This window comes from Stylophora pistillata, chromosome 8 (genome assembly GCF_964205215.1).
Source record: "Stylophora pistillata chromosome 8, jaStyPist1.2, whole genome shotgun sequence".
Lineage (NCBI taxonomy): Eukaryota > Metazoa > Cnidaria > Anthozoa > Scleractinia > Pocilloporidae > Stylophora > Stylophora pistillata.
The window spans coordinates 214083-227600 of NC_142526.1; the positions used below are offsets into that span (position 1 = coordinate 214083).

General features: G+C 37.7%; 1 protein-coding gene across 1 annotated transcript; it reads right to left on the reverse strand.

The window, feature by feature from the left end:
- Positions 1 to 63: 63 nt before the first annotated feature.
- On the reverse strand, positions 64 to 12994 carry LOC111332023 (ATP-binding cassette sub-family F member 3). Its single transcript, XM_022937278.2, has 26 exons — positions 12838 to 12994; positions 12345 to 12489; positions 12065 to 12153; positions 11814 to 11872; positions 11553 to 11653; positions 10512 to 10634; positions 9504 to 9608; positions 8288 to 8339; positions 8079 to 8179; positions 7955 to 8000; positions 7516 to 7562; positions 7147 to 7206; positions 6877 to 6933; positions 6538 to 6560; positions 5784 to 5839; positions 5382 to 5498; positions 5073 to 5156; positions 4350 to 4426; positions 3885 to 3929; positions 3664 to 3712; positions 3065 to 3145; positions 2780 to 2868; positions 2194 to 2285; positions 1719 to 1851; positions 1068 to 1155; positions 64 to 846 (listed from the first exon to the last, which is right to left on the reverse strand). The coding sequence occupies exons 1-26, from the start codon at positions 12920 to 12922 to the stop codon at positions 697 to 699; spliced, it is 2154 nt and encodes a 717-aa protein (XP_022793013.1). The 5' UTR covers positions 12923 to 12994; the 3' UTR covers positions 64 to 696.
- Between the last annotated feature and the right edge of the window lie 524 nt (positions 12995 to 13518).

Consider the following 13518-nt stretch of genomic DNA (forward strand, 5'->3'; position numbering starts at 1 on the left):
TTAAAAGGAAAAGTATGCTCTAGACTGTCGCACAGAAAAGCTGCCCGGCTGATTCTTCTGGACTCAGGCTAATTCACTATATTCTTCAATTACCAACAGTACAATTTGAGCGCTACATCTATTAAGGATACAGAACTCGTATCATACAAAATTTGTTACAGAGACAAGAACAGAGGGTGTGCATGGAAGATTTGCGAAGGTATTAGGTACAACAACATAGACAGCACATAGACGGATCGTGTTTTAAGTGGCTTCTAGAATTGAACATTTTTATGCTCGTGTATTTATTATCATTGTTATTATCATTATTACTTTGATTAATATTATTATTTTAAGTATCATAGTTATTATTAGTTTTATTATTACTACTACTACTACCTCTACAACTACTATGGAAGGTACACCTTAGTGAAAGCTTCGCTTTGCCACTTATCCATTAGTTCTTTTTCCTGTTTATGCTAACTTCTTTGCTTTTCTTCACCGTTGTCCTTCATGGTTCTCATGCCAAGGCCAATCTGTATGCCTATAACTACCGCGATGCGCCTGCAATTTCCTATATTTAGCATTTTAGAACTTGGTCTTAAACGTTGAGCGTGTGGGAAGGAAAAGCTACATTCACCCGAGCACCGTTATTGATGAAACATCGTAGTAGTTATCTGTCATTGGTAATTGCCATTTTCATTTCTAATCATTTGGTCATAAATCTCGAATTTGATCTTCGAGTAGTTTTCGGTACTGGTCGAATCCACCATCTTGTCTGATGACAGAGCCATTGGAACATAACCAGACTTCTTTACATACACTTCTTACTAGTCTTTCGTCATGGGTAACCATTATTACACCGCCCTGCAAAGAGGTAAAAATGCGTGTGTAAATTTGACAAATTTTGGCAATAAGCTGATGGTACAATAGCTTATTGGAGTATGACTAAGGTTTTCAGAAAGGAATTTTTCTGACTTTCACTAATAAAGGAATCCCAACACGAAAGAGGTTCGGAATAAAGTTGCAAGCTTGACAACAACGATTTCATGAACAGACTTCGACTTTGGGACAAAAAGAGACCGTACCTTGTAATTGTTCAGAGCAACTCCAAGAGCTTCTATGGTCTCGACATCCAAATGGTTCGTGGGTTCGTCAAGAATAAGAAAGTGAGGTCTGTAAAGTAAAAGAAAAAACTTAACAGAAGACTCAGGAGAGTATCATTTCACAGTTTTAAGTAACAGCATTATGCAGCGTAGCCTTGAATCGGCCACCGTAACATAATTCCCTGAGGTTCGGGGGAAGAACAAAAAACATGAGACATGCGTTACAATGGTGGACTATAACCAATATACTTCGGTTCTAAAAGTTATCTGAACAGCTATTCAACAAATAACTGATATCCTTCGACCCGAACATTTCATTTTTCTAGAAACATCTATTCTACTGTCTTGACCACCCAAAAGTATTACCACAAATCTAAGTTCTTGGTAGAGATGTTTTGAAATAGTAATGGAAGTATTTACTCATTCCCAATCAAAACTGTGCTATATTCCCTATCCCTCGACATCAGTCTGGTAAACAACTAGATATTTTCCTAGTAATCTAACCTTGTAATCCTCATGAGAGCAGTTCTCACTCTACTACTCTGTCCACAGATTACAGGAGCAAAGGTCTGACATTATGTTTCACCACATATCTGCCCTAAAGACATCGAAATTTTCTAACGATATCCATACCTTATCATACTCATAAGTGCCATAACTACCCTACTCTTCTGACCACCCGATAAACTCTTCACAGGTCTGAGAGCCAAGTCACCAATGACTCCATATCGACCCAGCTGACGGCGGTACTCTTCTTCGTGTTGTCCTGTATTGTAATCAAATACATTCAACGGTTTCATGACATTTACACCACAAACGAACCGAACAGAACGATCTAACAATAGCGACGAAACTGACCAATCACGACCGACTTCCAGTCAATACCATCACGGAAAAATTGACCAATCAATTTACACAAGCAAGACTTATAATACTGAACTGACAACAACTCCTCACTTGACTCTGATGGTGACTTTCGCTCAAGCTGCCAATTTATAAACGTCAATCACTATTACTGACACCAGTCACTCTCAGTAGAACCGTCACTCGGACGATCAGACGAAACCATCAAGTAAAAGTACAGGTTAACTAATACTTTGTTCTGTACCTGGAAATTTAGAAGCAAGCAAAGCCAATGGAGTAAGTTCTGAACCAAGTTGATCAACGTGATGTTGACTGAAATAACCAATCTTTAAATTCCTATGAAACAGAAAATGATGCAAAGTACCCAACAGTCAGCATCTGTTCCAAAATTTAAATGTTTTTTAATGCCCCAGAGAAACATTAAAACCATAGGGGACTAAAACTAGGTTTATAACTTTCTATACGTATTTCTAGCGACTCCTATTACAAAATGCTTTGTCAGTCCTCCATAATAGCATGCCATTGTATCCTTTAAAGAGTCTCTTAGTTCTAAATAGAAATCAAGTTATTCCACGAGTTTAAACAACACGTTTGTTTATCATTAAAAAATTGATCTTAAGTAACTTGTTCAGACTCTCATGAACAGAACGTGTTTAGCCATTTCCATCGTCAATTATTCCCCTTCTTTTCTAATGTCTTACTTTCCATTCATTGTTAATCTTTCGCATTGAACTAATTTTTTTAGTGTTTTCCAAACATTGAAGATATTTTTCCCGCCGCAGAAAACTATAAAAAAATGAAAAGAACGTGACATCAGACCACATCTTCACCTATGAGCAAATTTGAGTCCAGACACTGGTTCCAGGTCTCCTCGTAACAGTTTCAAAAACGTCGTTTTTCCTTGTCCATTTTCACCAACCTACATGAAAATGGAGGTAGCAGTGGAATTAAAAAAAGTACATGTCAACATAGCGGAGTTCTTCATCCCATGGTAACTAGTTGGTCAGAAATTTGTTTTGAGGAACAAGCGGCACGAGATTCCCGTGGAAAGTAGTAAATAGTTTGTTAAATGCTTTAGCAAAGTGATATAGGTGATTTAAGAAGGGTTAACTTACCAAAGCTATCCGCGACTCTTGATTTGCAGAGAGGCTTACTTTATTGAGAACCACTTTCCCTTTTTCGTAGTAGTAAGTCACCTGAGGGAAAGGAAACTGCAATTTGTCACTGAGCTTCAAAGTTATCATATAACGAAACGATAACAAAAAAACGATTAAATGATCACTGGAATCGGAGAATGCTTTATTTGTAGAGGAACGTTAGTCTCACTTGCTCTTCTAATAAGACAATGAAACCTTAAAGCGTTACCGTAAAATGTCATAGAAAATGAATTTGGTTTTATAAAGAGTGGACACTCAAACATGGCGAAATGAAGGGGAACGGTTTGATCCTGGTGAAGGTCTGAATCTTGGTGCGGACAGTTCAAGACCTAAATTTGTTTCGCTTGCAATGATTTCCTGTGCGACATGAGAGTTTCTAGTCGCAATACAGTCGCACTACAGGTTTCCTCTCACATAAAACAAACACATAGCAACACAGCGCGCACTTTAAAGTATCGCTAACACAAAATAAACCTTATTTGTGGTGAAGAAGGCATGCCACTACATCTATACGGAAAAAAAAATTGTATTGATTGACAACAGACAGCTAACGATACCTCATCCAGTTGCAATAGGGGAGGAGAAAGTTTTTCACATTCGGGAAATCTACAGCAAAAAAACACAAAACACAAAAGATTGCTATAATTTCTCATACAGAAATGTTTTAATTGTCGATCAAGTAGAAACCATGAGTCAGGGATTGCAGGTCATTTGTTCAGTAAAAGAAAAAGAAAAATATTTAGCATAATATAAAATTAACAATGATTGTAGCACTTACTTGAGTACCACGGGTGGATCGACTACAACTGGCTGAAGATCAGGTCTGAAAGGACATAGATAAATAGCCACAGTTACTTTGGTATGACTTCTTAAACGAATTACAATATTCGAAATTTACATGAAACCTGTTCCACGATGCTTCTCTGAGAGAAAAAATGGCGTATTGCTTAGTGCGCTGAACTCCGAATCGAGAAGTCTGGGTACAAGCATGGTCGAGTCAACGAACTGTGTTCTTGACTCTCGCAATGTCTCTCCCCACCCAGGGAAGGGAGCTCTCCCCACCCAGGGAGGGGGCTCTCCCCACCAAGGGAGGGGGTGTGTAAAGGGGAACTATCAGAGAAACCCGAGGAAATGCCAAGAGTAACATACGCTTTACTGGGAGAAAAAGCCAATTTCGTAGTCGCTTAACGCTCTACACTAACATATAATAAAAAAACTAAGAAAAGTTGATAATTCGACTTACAGCTTCTCGAGAGCCTTAAGTCTGCTCTGTGCAAGAGATGCTCTTTTAGCGTTGTATCTCCATCTGTCAACAAAAGCCTAGAAAAAAAATCAACATCATCACCAGCGGTGTTTTTAGGGAAGGACACACTTGGTGACAAGATACCGGGAGACAGGTCTTAGCGACAAAGACCTATTTTCTGCCACTCCCTTCTTTGTACCTCATCTCCATCAACTGAATGCCTGAAGCGGCCCATCGGCGGCCCGATTCTTAAAATAAAATGAACACTGTACAAGTCTCATCATCTTTCAAAGTGCAGTAAATGGTTTGAACCCGGGGGTAACATGTGAAGGTGTAGTCTGATCGTCCGGGTGAGTGTAGTCCTGAGAAGGACTGTTGTCGGTGGCAGTGACTGACGTTTTAGCAACAGACCGAAACAGACCAATCACGAACGACTTACGTCACTTGAGTCTTACAGCCAATAACATCACGGCAAAACCAGCCGATCATTTCACACGAACTGGAATAAGAACATTCTACTGACAACAATCACTCACTTGACTCTGATGATGACTTCCGCACAGGTTGTCGAAACGTCAGTCACTGCCACCGACAACAGTCCTTCTCAGGACTACACTCACCCGGACGATCAGACTACACCTTCACATCTTTCAAAGTCTTCAAATACATTCTACCCTCTGGTTGATAAGGCCAAAAACGACGTAAAGCAGTTCTTTAACCAACCTGGAGATGCTGCCTGTGCATTTGCTGTGCTTCGTATTCTCGCTGCTGATTGGTGAGTTTTTCAGTCATGGTCTTGACAAAATTCTAAGAAAATAACAAAGAAAATGATGAGTTAGCATGACACACTGAACGGATTTTTTTGTTATTGAATCACACATTGCTCTTGAGTGATAATGGCGGAGAAGGTAGAGCCACTCAAAATAATCTTTTAACCGTCAAAAGGCAATTATACAGTCACTCCGTAAAAAACAAACAAACAAACAAACAAACCAAAGCATAGACCCGCACATGGAGAAACATGTTGCTTACCTCATAGTTCCCTCTGTATGACTCAAGTCTCTGGGAGTGCATGTGAATTATGTCGGTAACGACAGCGTCAAGAAAGGTACGGTCATGTGATACCACGAGAAGAGTGCATGGCCAGTTCTGCCGATAAAATACAGTCACTTGTTATCTTAGTCCTGGGATTTGTGTATTAGTGATCGTATTATACCGCAGAACATCCACTCCAAGAACACTTGTTAGACTTTGAAAAATTTCCCCTGATGTCCCCTAAATAAGCACCCTCAGTGAAATTTAGGGACCAAAGATAAAGATAAACGATGAAAAAATAAGAGACCCACTTCTAAACATTCGGGAGATAGCCCCTAAACAGAGATGCCCTAAAGAATTCCACCCATTTAAGTTACGAATGAAGAGTTTTCTACTCACCAGAAGATATTTTTCCAGCCATAGAACAGCTTTCAGATCCAACATATTCGTAGGTTCTACACAGAGTAAAAAAAAATAGGAAGCCATAAAAGATTATAATTATATAGATATCTTAATATCCAACAGGCCAAATTGTTATTTCAGTGCGGGCGAATTTCGAGGATATTTCTGGAGTACAAATATCGCGTGATATTCGTACTCGTCTCGCGCATTATTTGTACTTTACGAAGCACAGCTGGATAATAAAAAGAGTTATCATGTATTTCTTATCTATTGTGAATTTTTTCCTCCATAACAAGCAGCGATACCTGTAGTGAAAAACAAGAATAGATGACAGCAGCCCTAACAGGAGCTGTTCTTGGTTATAGCGACTGACATTTCGACAGTGTTAAGTGAGGAGTTGTTTGGCACATTTTTATGGACCAGACACACTATAGGTCAAATATAAGGTCCTAACGCACACACCAAACGCACGGACTATTTTTCACTAAACGCGTGCTAAAAAACGCATGCCAAAAAACGCATGTCGACACGCGCATTTACACACATCTGATACGCGTTTTTGCTCTCGTTGTTCACTGTCATGATTTATTTGGCAAGACATAGAACAATCTCTACAATTAAAACGCTCCTTATACGATGTTTCAGGGGATTATGAGGATTACAACTACAGTGCCGTTTTGTCAGCAACAAGTGGATTACTTGACAATAGGAAAAATCAAAGTCTTTACTCATGAAACACTGAAATTCTTACCGTCAAGAAGTAACAGATCTGGTCTGCAAACAAATTGCACAAATATCAAAGGAGGCCGCGACAAGATTGTTTCACTTAATTTAACAAACTTAAATTTATACTTAATGTTCAGGAATGGATATTGCTCGGCGAAAGAACGCGTCAAACTGGGCGGGAGTCATTTACAATTTCGACATAATTATGATTTTTGCAAGTTTAACTTAGAGCACAGAGCTCTAATACAAAAGTGCAGATTAACTTTACAATTAATTTGCATGTATGCTTAAAGGGAATTACGTCACTGTCATAAAATGAAGTTGGAGAGCAAGTTCGCAATAAAAATCGAGTTTCTTTTCTTACCTGCTAAAAAGTGTTCTGGCAAGAGCAAGCCTCATTCTCCAGCCACCAGACAGTTCTCTAAAACACATGAAAACTTTTTACCATATTTTCTTGAATAAGTGCCCAAGTGCTTATTATTTTAATTTTTCGGTTAAAACGAGGCGTGCCTATTGGAATGATGGCGCTTAAATGAATGAGGGGGTGGGGGCACTTATTAAGAAACTTTTAACCTGCATGGATTCATTTGTACTTGAAGCTTAAAAAGTTACTAGAAACAGGTTTTCCTTGTACCTCGTTTGCTGATTCTGCATTTTTGTTGAAAAGCCCAATCCAGCCAGTATCGATGAAGCTCTGAAAATGTAGTCAATTCATATTAAAGTTGAGTTACTTGGATTCACAGTAGATATTAGTATACATATTTTCCATATTGTTTCAAAGGTGTTGAAAAGGAGAATTTTTCCCACATCAAGAGCCTCTGAAGCTGGTGACCATTTTCAATATTCTTGCGACTTTAATGCTTGATTCAAGGGTGGTATTGTGAGGAGACATTAGATGCTAATCATCTTACGGGTCAAAAGGTTAAGTCACAACTAGATATAGAAATGAGGTTATATAACACTTTCCCAGTTTAGCCTTATGTTCAAGAATTTAAATAGTGACCTTGCAGGAGCTTTGTCAGCCTCTATTTCTTGCATCCTTGCATAAACCTGATTGAAAAATAAAAAAATATAATTATGATACAAGTACATATTATATGTTATTCATGATATGAAGCTGTGTGTAATTAAACTTTCACTAAGAAAATTCATCACACTTCAAGTTCATAGTTACTTTCAATCTCTAAGTTTTCCATTGATCCAAGATTAATGTGATTGCAATACTATGGCCACAACTCTCCCAAATTGCCACTGTTAGAACCATAAGTTAAAAAGAGAAAACTAATTATACATGACAATCACTGTAAATATGACAACATACTATACACATATAGAGGTGTGCTTACTTGTGCTAAATATGACAACATACTAAACACATATAGAGGTGTGCTTACTTGTGCTAAATATGACAACATACTATTCACATATAGAGGTGTGCTTACTTGTGCTAATCTTCCACTTGTGCCATCAGATGTGTCAGACTTAGCACTGTAAAGAAAAGCAACAATGAAACAGTTTTGAAACAGCTGAAAATAAAACAATTAAAACACTTTGTGCCTTTCCTACCTTGACTGTGCAAGAAGTTTCTTCTCTTCCTGTAAGAGGTTTTCTCTTTCTGTATCACACTCCAAAACACTCTGTAGAACTTGCGTTTCATCACCTTTTACCTGTGGTAATATAGTAACAAAACTTCATCTCCCTAAGAAAAATCAATCATGTTTTTAAAATGCAGGTAGGTATTTCCAATAACTGAACTCTTTTTAAGTCTTACTTACTTCTTGTTGTACACACAAAATAGAAATGTGAGAGGGCACAAATAACTCACGCCTGCAGACAAAAAGACATCAAGAATGTGAGTTGTAAACACTTAGTTTTGACATATCAATATTCAGTCTCTGCAGACAACCAAGAGTTGCAAGTGTCAATTTAAAAATTATGAAACAAAAGGTCTAATTTGTAAATAGCACACAATTCACTTCAGAATAGAAAAGATTGTGAGACTAATCAGCAACTATAAAAATATATTATTCTTAATTTAAAGGAAAGAATTTAAATACAAAAAGAAACAACTTTTATTAAAATTTTAATGAAATTAATGTTCTCTCCAAAGTTAATCCATGTAAAGGTAGAATTCTTATTTATCATTAACACATTAAAAATTAGTTTCAAGTGGCAAAAGCCTTCACAGAGGCACAGACTCAAATAAGGAAAAACTGGGACACGAGCATCTGATCTTTTACAATGCAGGGTATCTTAATTTCCTAATGTGGAATTTGCTATGTACAAGTCTTAGATTAACCCTTTGACTGCCATGAGTGACCAACAAAGAATTTCTCCTTACAACTTCAATACAAAATCAAGCAGAAAAGTGGTGAGAATAAATAAAAATATCACTTAGGGATTATTAGTTGATCAAATCCCAAATTCTTCAGTCAAGAGTAACATCCTAAGAATTGTATGGCAAATGGTAAGGAGAATAAGATCCTGCTAATAAGATTCTGAGAGTGAACGGGGTAAATGTATCAATGCATAATCACAGTCTGGCTCATGCTGGGATAAGTGTATCAATGCATAATCACAGTCTGGCTCATGCTGGGATAAGTGTATCAATGCATAATCACGGTCTGGCTCATGCTGGGATAAGTGTATCAATGCATAATCACAGTCTGGCTCATGCTGGGATAAGTGTATCAATGCATAATCACAGTCTGGCTCATGCTGGGATAAGTGTATCAATGCATAATCACAGTCTGGCTCATGCTGGGATAAGTGTATCAATGCATAATCACAGTCTGGCTCATGATGGGATAGGCATATCAGTGCATAATCATGGTCTGGCTCATGCTGGGATAAGTGTATCAATGCATAGTCACAGTCTGGCTCATGCTGGGATAGGCATATCAGTGCATAATCATGGTCTGGCTCATGCTGGCAAGACCACTCATAATGAATCCTATCAACAAATCTCACAAAAGCAAACAGTACATATACCTAGAGAGCATTTTAATCAGGGTCGTCTTTCCAATTCCATTTCTACCCACCAAACCATATCTCCTGCCAAAAATTAGGGATAACTCTGCCTCTTTCAGCAATACCCTAAAATTTTTAAAACAATAAGCTACAAATGAAATATTTATTTATTAAGTATCAAATAAATCAACCTTGCACACACAAAAGGTTTTGTAAATAGTTTAAGGGGGTATACATTACAATGCTTGCATCCCAATAATGACAAAATTTCATTTCAAACTTTCTTTTAACATCTGTGCACTTTTGTTTTCTGTATATCATAAATGCAATTGTCTTCATCAATGGAATTTTCGATTTGTGGTGCAATTGTCTGAAAATCTGTAGCAAATTCTTTTTTTTTTAATTACTCATTTACACAAACACTAAGAGAAAAGTTTGAAAGACCATTTACAAGTGTCCATAATGTTGGCTTAGTAAAGTATATTCTATATACAAGGCTAAAAGATTAGGAAAAAATTAAAATATTTGAGCTAAACGTTTTTGATTGCCATCATCAGAACCCTGATGATGGCAGACAGCCAAAAATGTTTGGTTCAAACATTTTAATTTTTTCCTAATTTTTAGCATTGTATATAGAATATCATTTATGAGGCTAACACAGATGCAAATGTTAACAGCAACTGCTTCATGTAACTAAGCAACATGCTAAGATCTAGTAATTGGTGTTCCCTTTCCTCCCTTCCCACCCTTTCCCCCCTCCCCCCCTTTCCCCCCTTGCCACCCTTTCCCCCCTTCCCACCGTTTCCCCCTTCCCATCCTTTCCCCCCTTTCCCCCTTCTTACCCTTTCCCCCCTTCCCCCTTTCCACCCTTTCCCCCCTTCCCACCATTTCCCCGTTCCCACCCTTTCCCCCCTTCCCACCTTACCCTTGTCCCTTGATAAAATAAACATACAGTAGGATATGAGGACAAACAACAAACGACCAATTCTGTTTGATTTTATGTTAAATAAAACCTAAACAACCACTTACCTTTCCGCATAGGAAAGATCAAAGTTCTCTATCCTGATATCACGACTTTTATTAATACCACTGGCTTCTAATTTGCTTTCTCTTTTGTTTGAGCTCTGGCAAGCTGATGCATTGTCTATTTGTCTACAGGCAAAAAAATATATATATATCTATTTCACTTAGATCATTCTCTTAATTTCTGTTAGTATCTATATTCCTGTAACCATGCAATTTTAATCAAGTTCAAGCAGGCCAAAATCAATTAATGTTTAATTTCAAATGCCTTGCTGTTAATCATTTTACTTTGATCAAATACATGTACAACATGTACTAAAGACAGGGTACATTCAAATTTGTGTACATGACATAAGAATGTGATGCAATTGCAGGATAAATTCAATTTTTTTCCTGGATCAATAACAAAAAATAGGCATGGCACAGACTTCCTCCAAGCAGCCTTTTTCTTAGCTCTAATGTATCTTTATCGATATTATATCTTTTATATGTATATTTTACATTATGATAATATTATTTTTAAGACATTTATAAATATATATGGGGGATAAATATATCTTATTAACCAAGTGTGAAGGCCATACTGGGAGAATGTCGGCCCGAGGTCTTGATAGTACGGATCGAGCGCAGCGAGGTCCGTACAAAAAAGACCGAGGGCCAATATTCTTCCAGTACGGTCCCGAGCAAGCTTGGTTAATAAGAGATTTATTATACGACTGAAGTTCAAAGGGACACAGGTGCGGTATCATTCGGGATCATTCGGGACAGTGCCCGGTCCAATACTGAGAGAATATTGACCGGCAATAGAGCATTTTGATTGGTTGATTTTAGTTATTGGCCGTCTGACTGCCCGAGTCATGTGATAAATATATATATAGGATATAAATCTATGGTATATACATCTGATGTATTTAATATAGGAGGGAAACAAGTTTATCAATATTGTAGCTGTTTCATGCTACCCTCAAGAAATAAGGTTGGATTTAGTTTAACTTGTAGATGTAGATGATTTGTAGATGTCCTACAAGTGAGGGAAGACTATCTCACCTTCCTCTGATTTCATTGATAGGTTCATCTTCTTGTGCACGTTTCTCCTGTTTTGCTTTTAACTTTGCTTCAGCCTTTTGCAGTTTCTTCTGATCTACAACCTAAATTAACAACATAAGGAGCTTTCTCAGAGAGTGTATAGGGCCCTAGAAGAGCACCTCTCAGTCTTCCTACTTTTAAGGGCTGTATGAGGCTGTGAATGCTGTGTGGGGCTACCAGTGTGTGTCACTGTGTGAAGCAATGTATGGCCACTGTACTTACTGTGTTACTTTCCCTTTTAACAATCCAAATACTTGATGGATCATCATCCGTCTGTGTTTCTAGATATTTATTTGCAAAGAACACAGAGAAATACATATTATCATAATACCAAATTAACATTAGTAAAAAGCTTATTGATCACACCAACTATTCATTTACTAGTAATTATAAACAATACATGGTGACAGGAGTCTCTGTGTATACTTTTGTAAGTTTCTGTCAGTTCGTATTCATAGCACCTGAGCACTTACCCAAATTTTTTGCCATTTCCTTCAAATTAACAGGAGTGTGGAGTAACTTTTGGGCATTTTGATCTGTGTCAGTGCCATTGCAGCCATCGCTACAGAAAGTGCAGAAAAATAATTAATGCTGATGTAACTATATCGTATCAATGCATAGAGCTATTTGGTGTGTATATGTGACGCTGATAAAATACCATTTCAATACAATTAATTTGACAATTGATGATTACAGCAATGGTCTGACCTAATGATTCAACAGACCCAAAAGAAAAAAAATTCCATTCCATACCCTTTCAATGTACTTAGCAGCTGATTGCACAAGTCAATTATTTCATCTTCTCCTTCATCGCCAGCCACCTCAGCCAAAATACTTCCAACGGCATCATAAATATCCTCACCATTCTCAAAATCATCCACTCCACTTTCGAGAATATCTATCAGACAATCGGTGGAAGTTAACTAATTTTGATCTCCCCAACAAATTGCTTTCAGGATCAGATATTTAGGTATTAGTTTAACCGCTTCAGATAAGGTATGCTGAGTAACGTAAAAGTCCACTATATAATAACCAGTCAGTAATTCTGTGTCAAGTAAGAAAGTTATCCTTGATCTAAAACCAGTCACGAATATATAAACATACCAGAACAATTAAATCATAAATTCTTCGATCAAACGCTCTATCTCACTTAAATGAAGTGAACACGTAATCGTTGCCCTCTGTCTGAGCAGTCCGTATTTCTATCAAATGATGACTTGGCTGAAACAATCAGTAAAATACAGACCTGTCACATATTTAAAAAGATCGTCGTCGATTGCTGGAAATTTGTCTCTAAGAATTCGCCGGCAGGTCTCAAGTCCGTTCGCCATGTTGTTTCACAATCAGCTGAGCCCGCAAAAAGAACGCGGCCTACAAGTGGGCATGCAACCATACAGGAAAATTCACTACTTGACAAGGGAATTCAGCATTAAATTGCACGCGAAAACCGATATCGCACGAATCGCGAAGCGATAAGTACAATATTGGTTTTCAAGTGCAATTTAATGCGGAATTCACGAGTGAAGTAATGCGTTTTCCTTGAATCGCATAACTGAATAAAAATGAGAAAAGAAAGGAAACAGCATTGCTTAAAATTATGTTTACGTAGATGCGAAACAATATCACTTAGCCTCGTTTTCAACTCGCAATTCTTATTCTCGGATAGGGACGAATAAATGGAGGTCCCGTCTCCTGCAGGGTTAGGGGTAGGAGACGTTAATTTCCTACGCACGAGATTACTGTGTGATGGATGTCCTTTCCTGGGGTGGGATGGGTGGGTTGTTGTCTTGCGTTTTATACATGAGCCTCTGGCACGGGCAATATGGGTAACCATGCTCCACGTAAAGACATTAAACTTTGATTACTGATTACTGATTCCACGCTAAATACCTTGCTTCGTTAACCAATCAGAATCCGAGAATTTATT

Coding starts and splice junctions, on each gene's coding strand:
- LOC111332023 (XM_022937278.2), bottom strand. CDS start 12,922: ATGGCGAACGGACTTGAGACCTGCCGGCGAATTCTTAGAGACAAATTT. Junction 9,609..10,511: donor GATCTTTCCTATGCGGAAAG/GTAAGTGGTTGT, acceptor TAAAAATTTTAG/GGTATTGCTGAAAGAGGCAG. Junction 3,713..3,884: donor GATCCACCCGTGGTACTCAA/GTAAGTGCTACA, acceptor TTTTTGCTGTAG/ATTTCCCGAATGTGAAAAAC.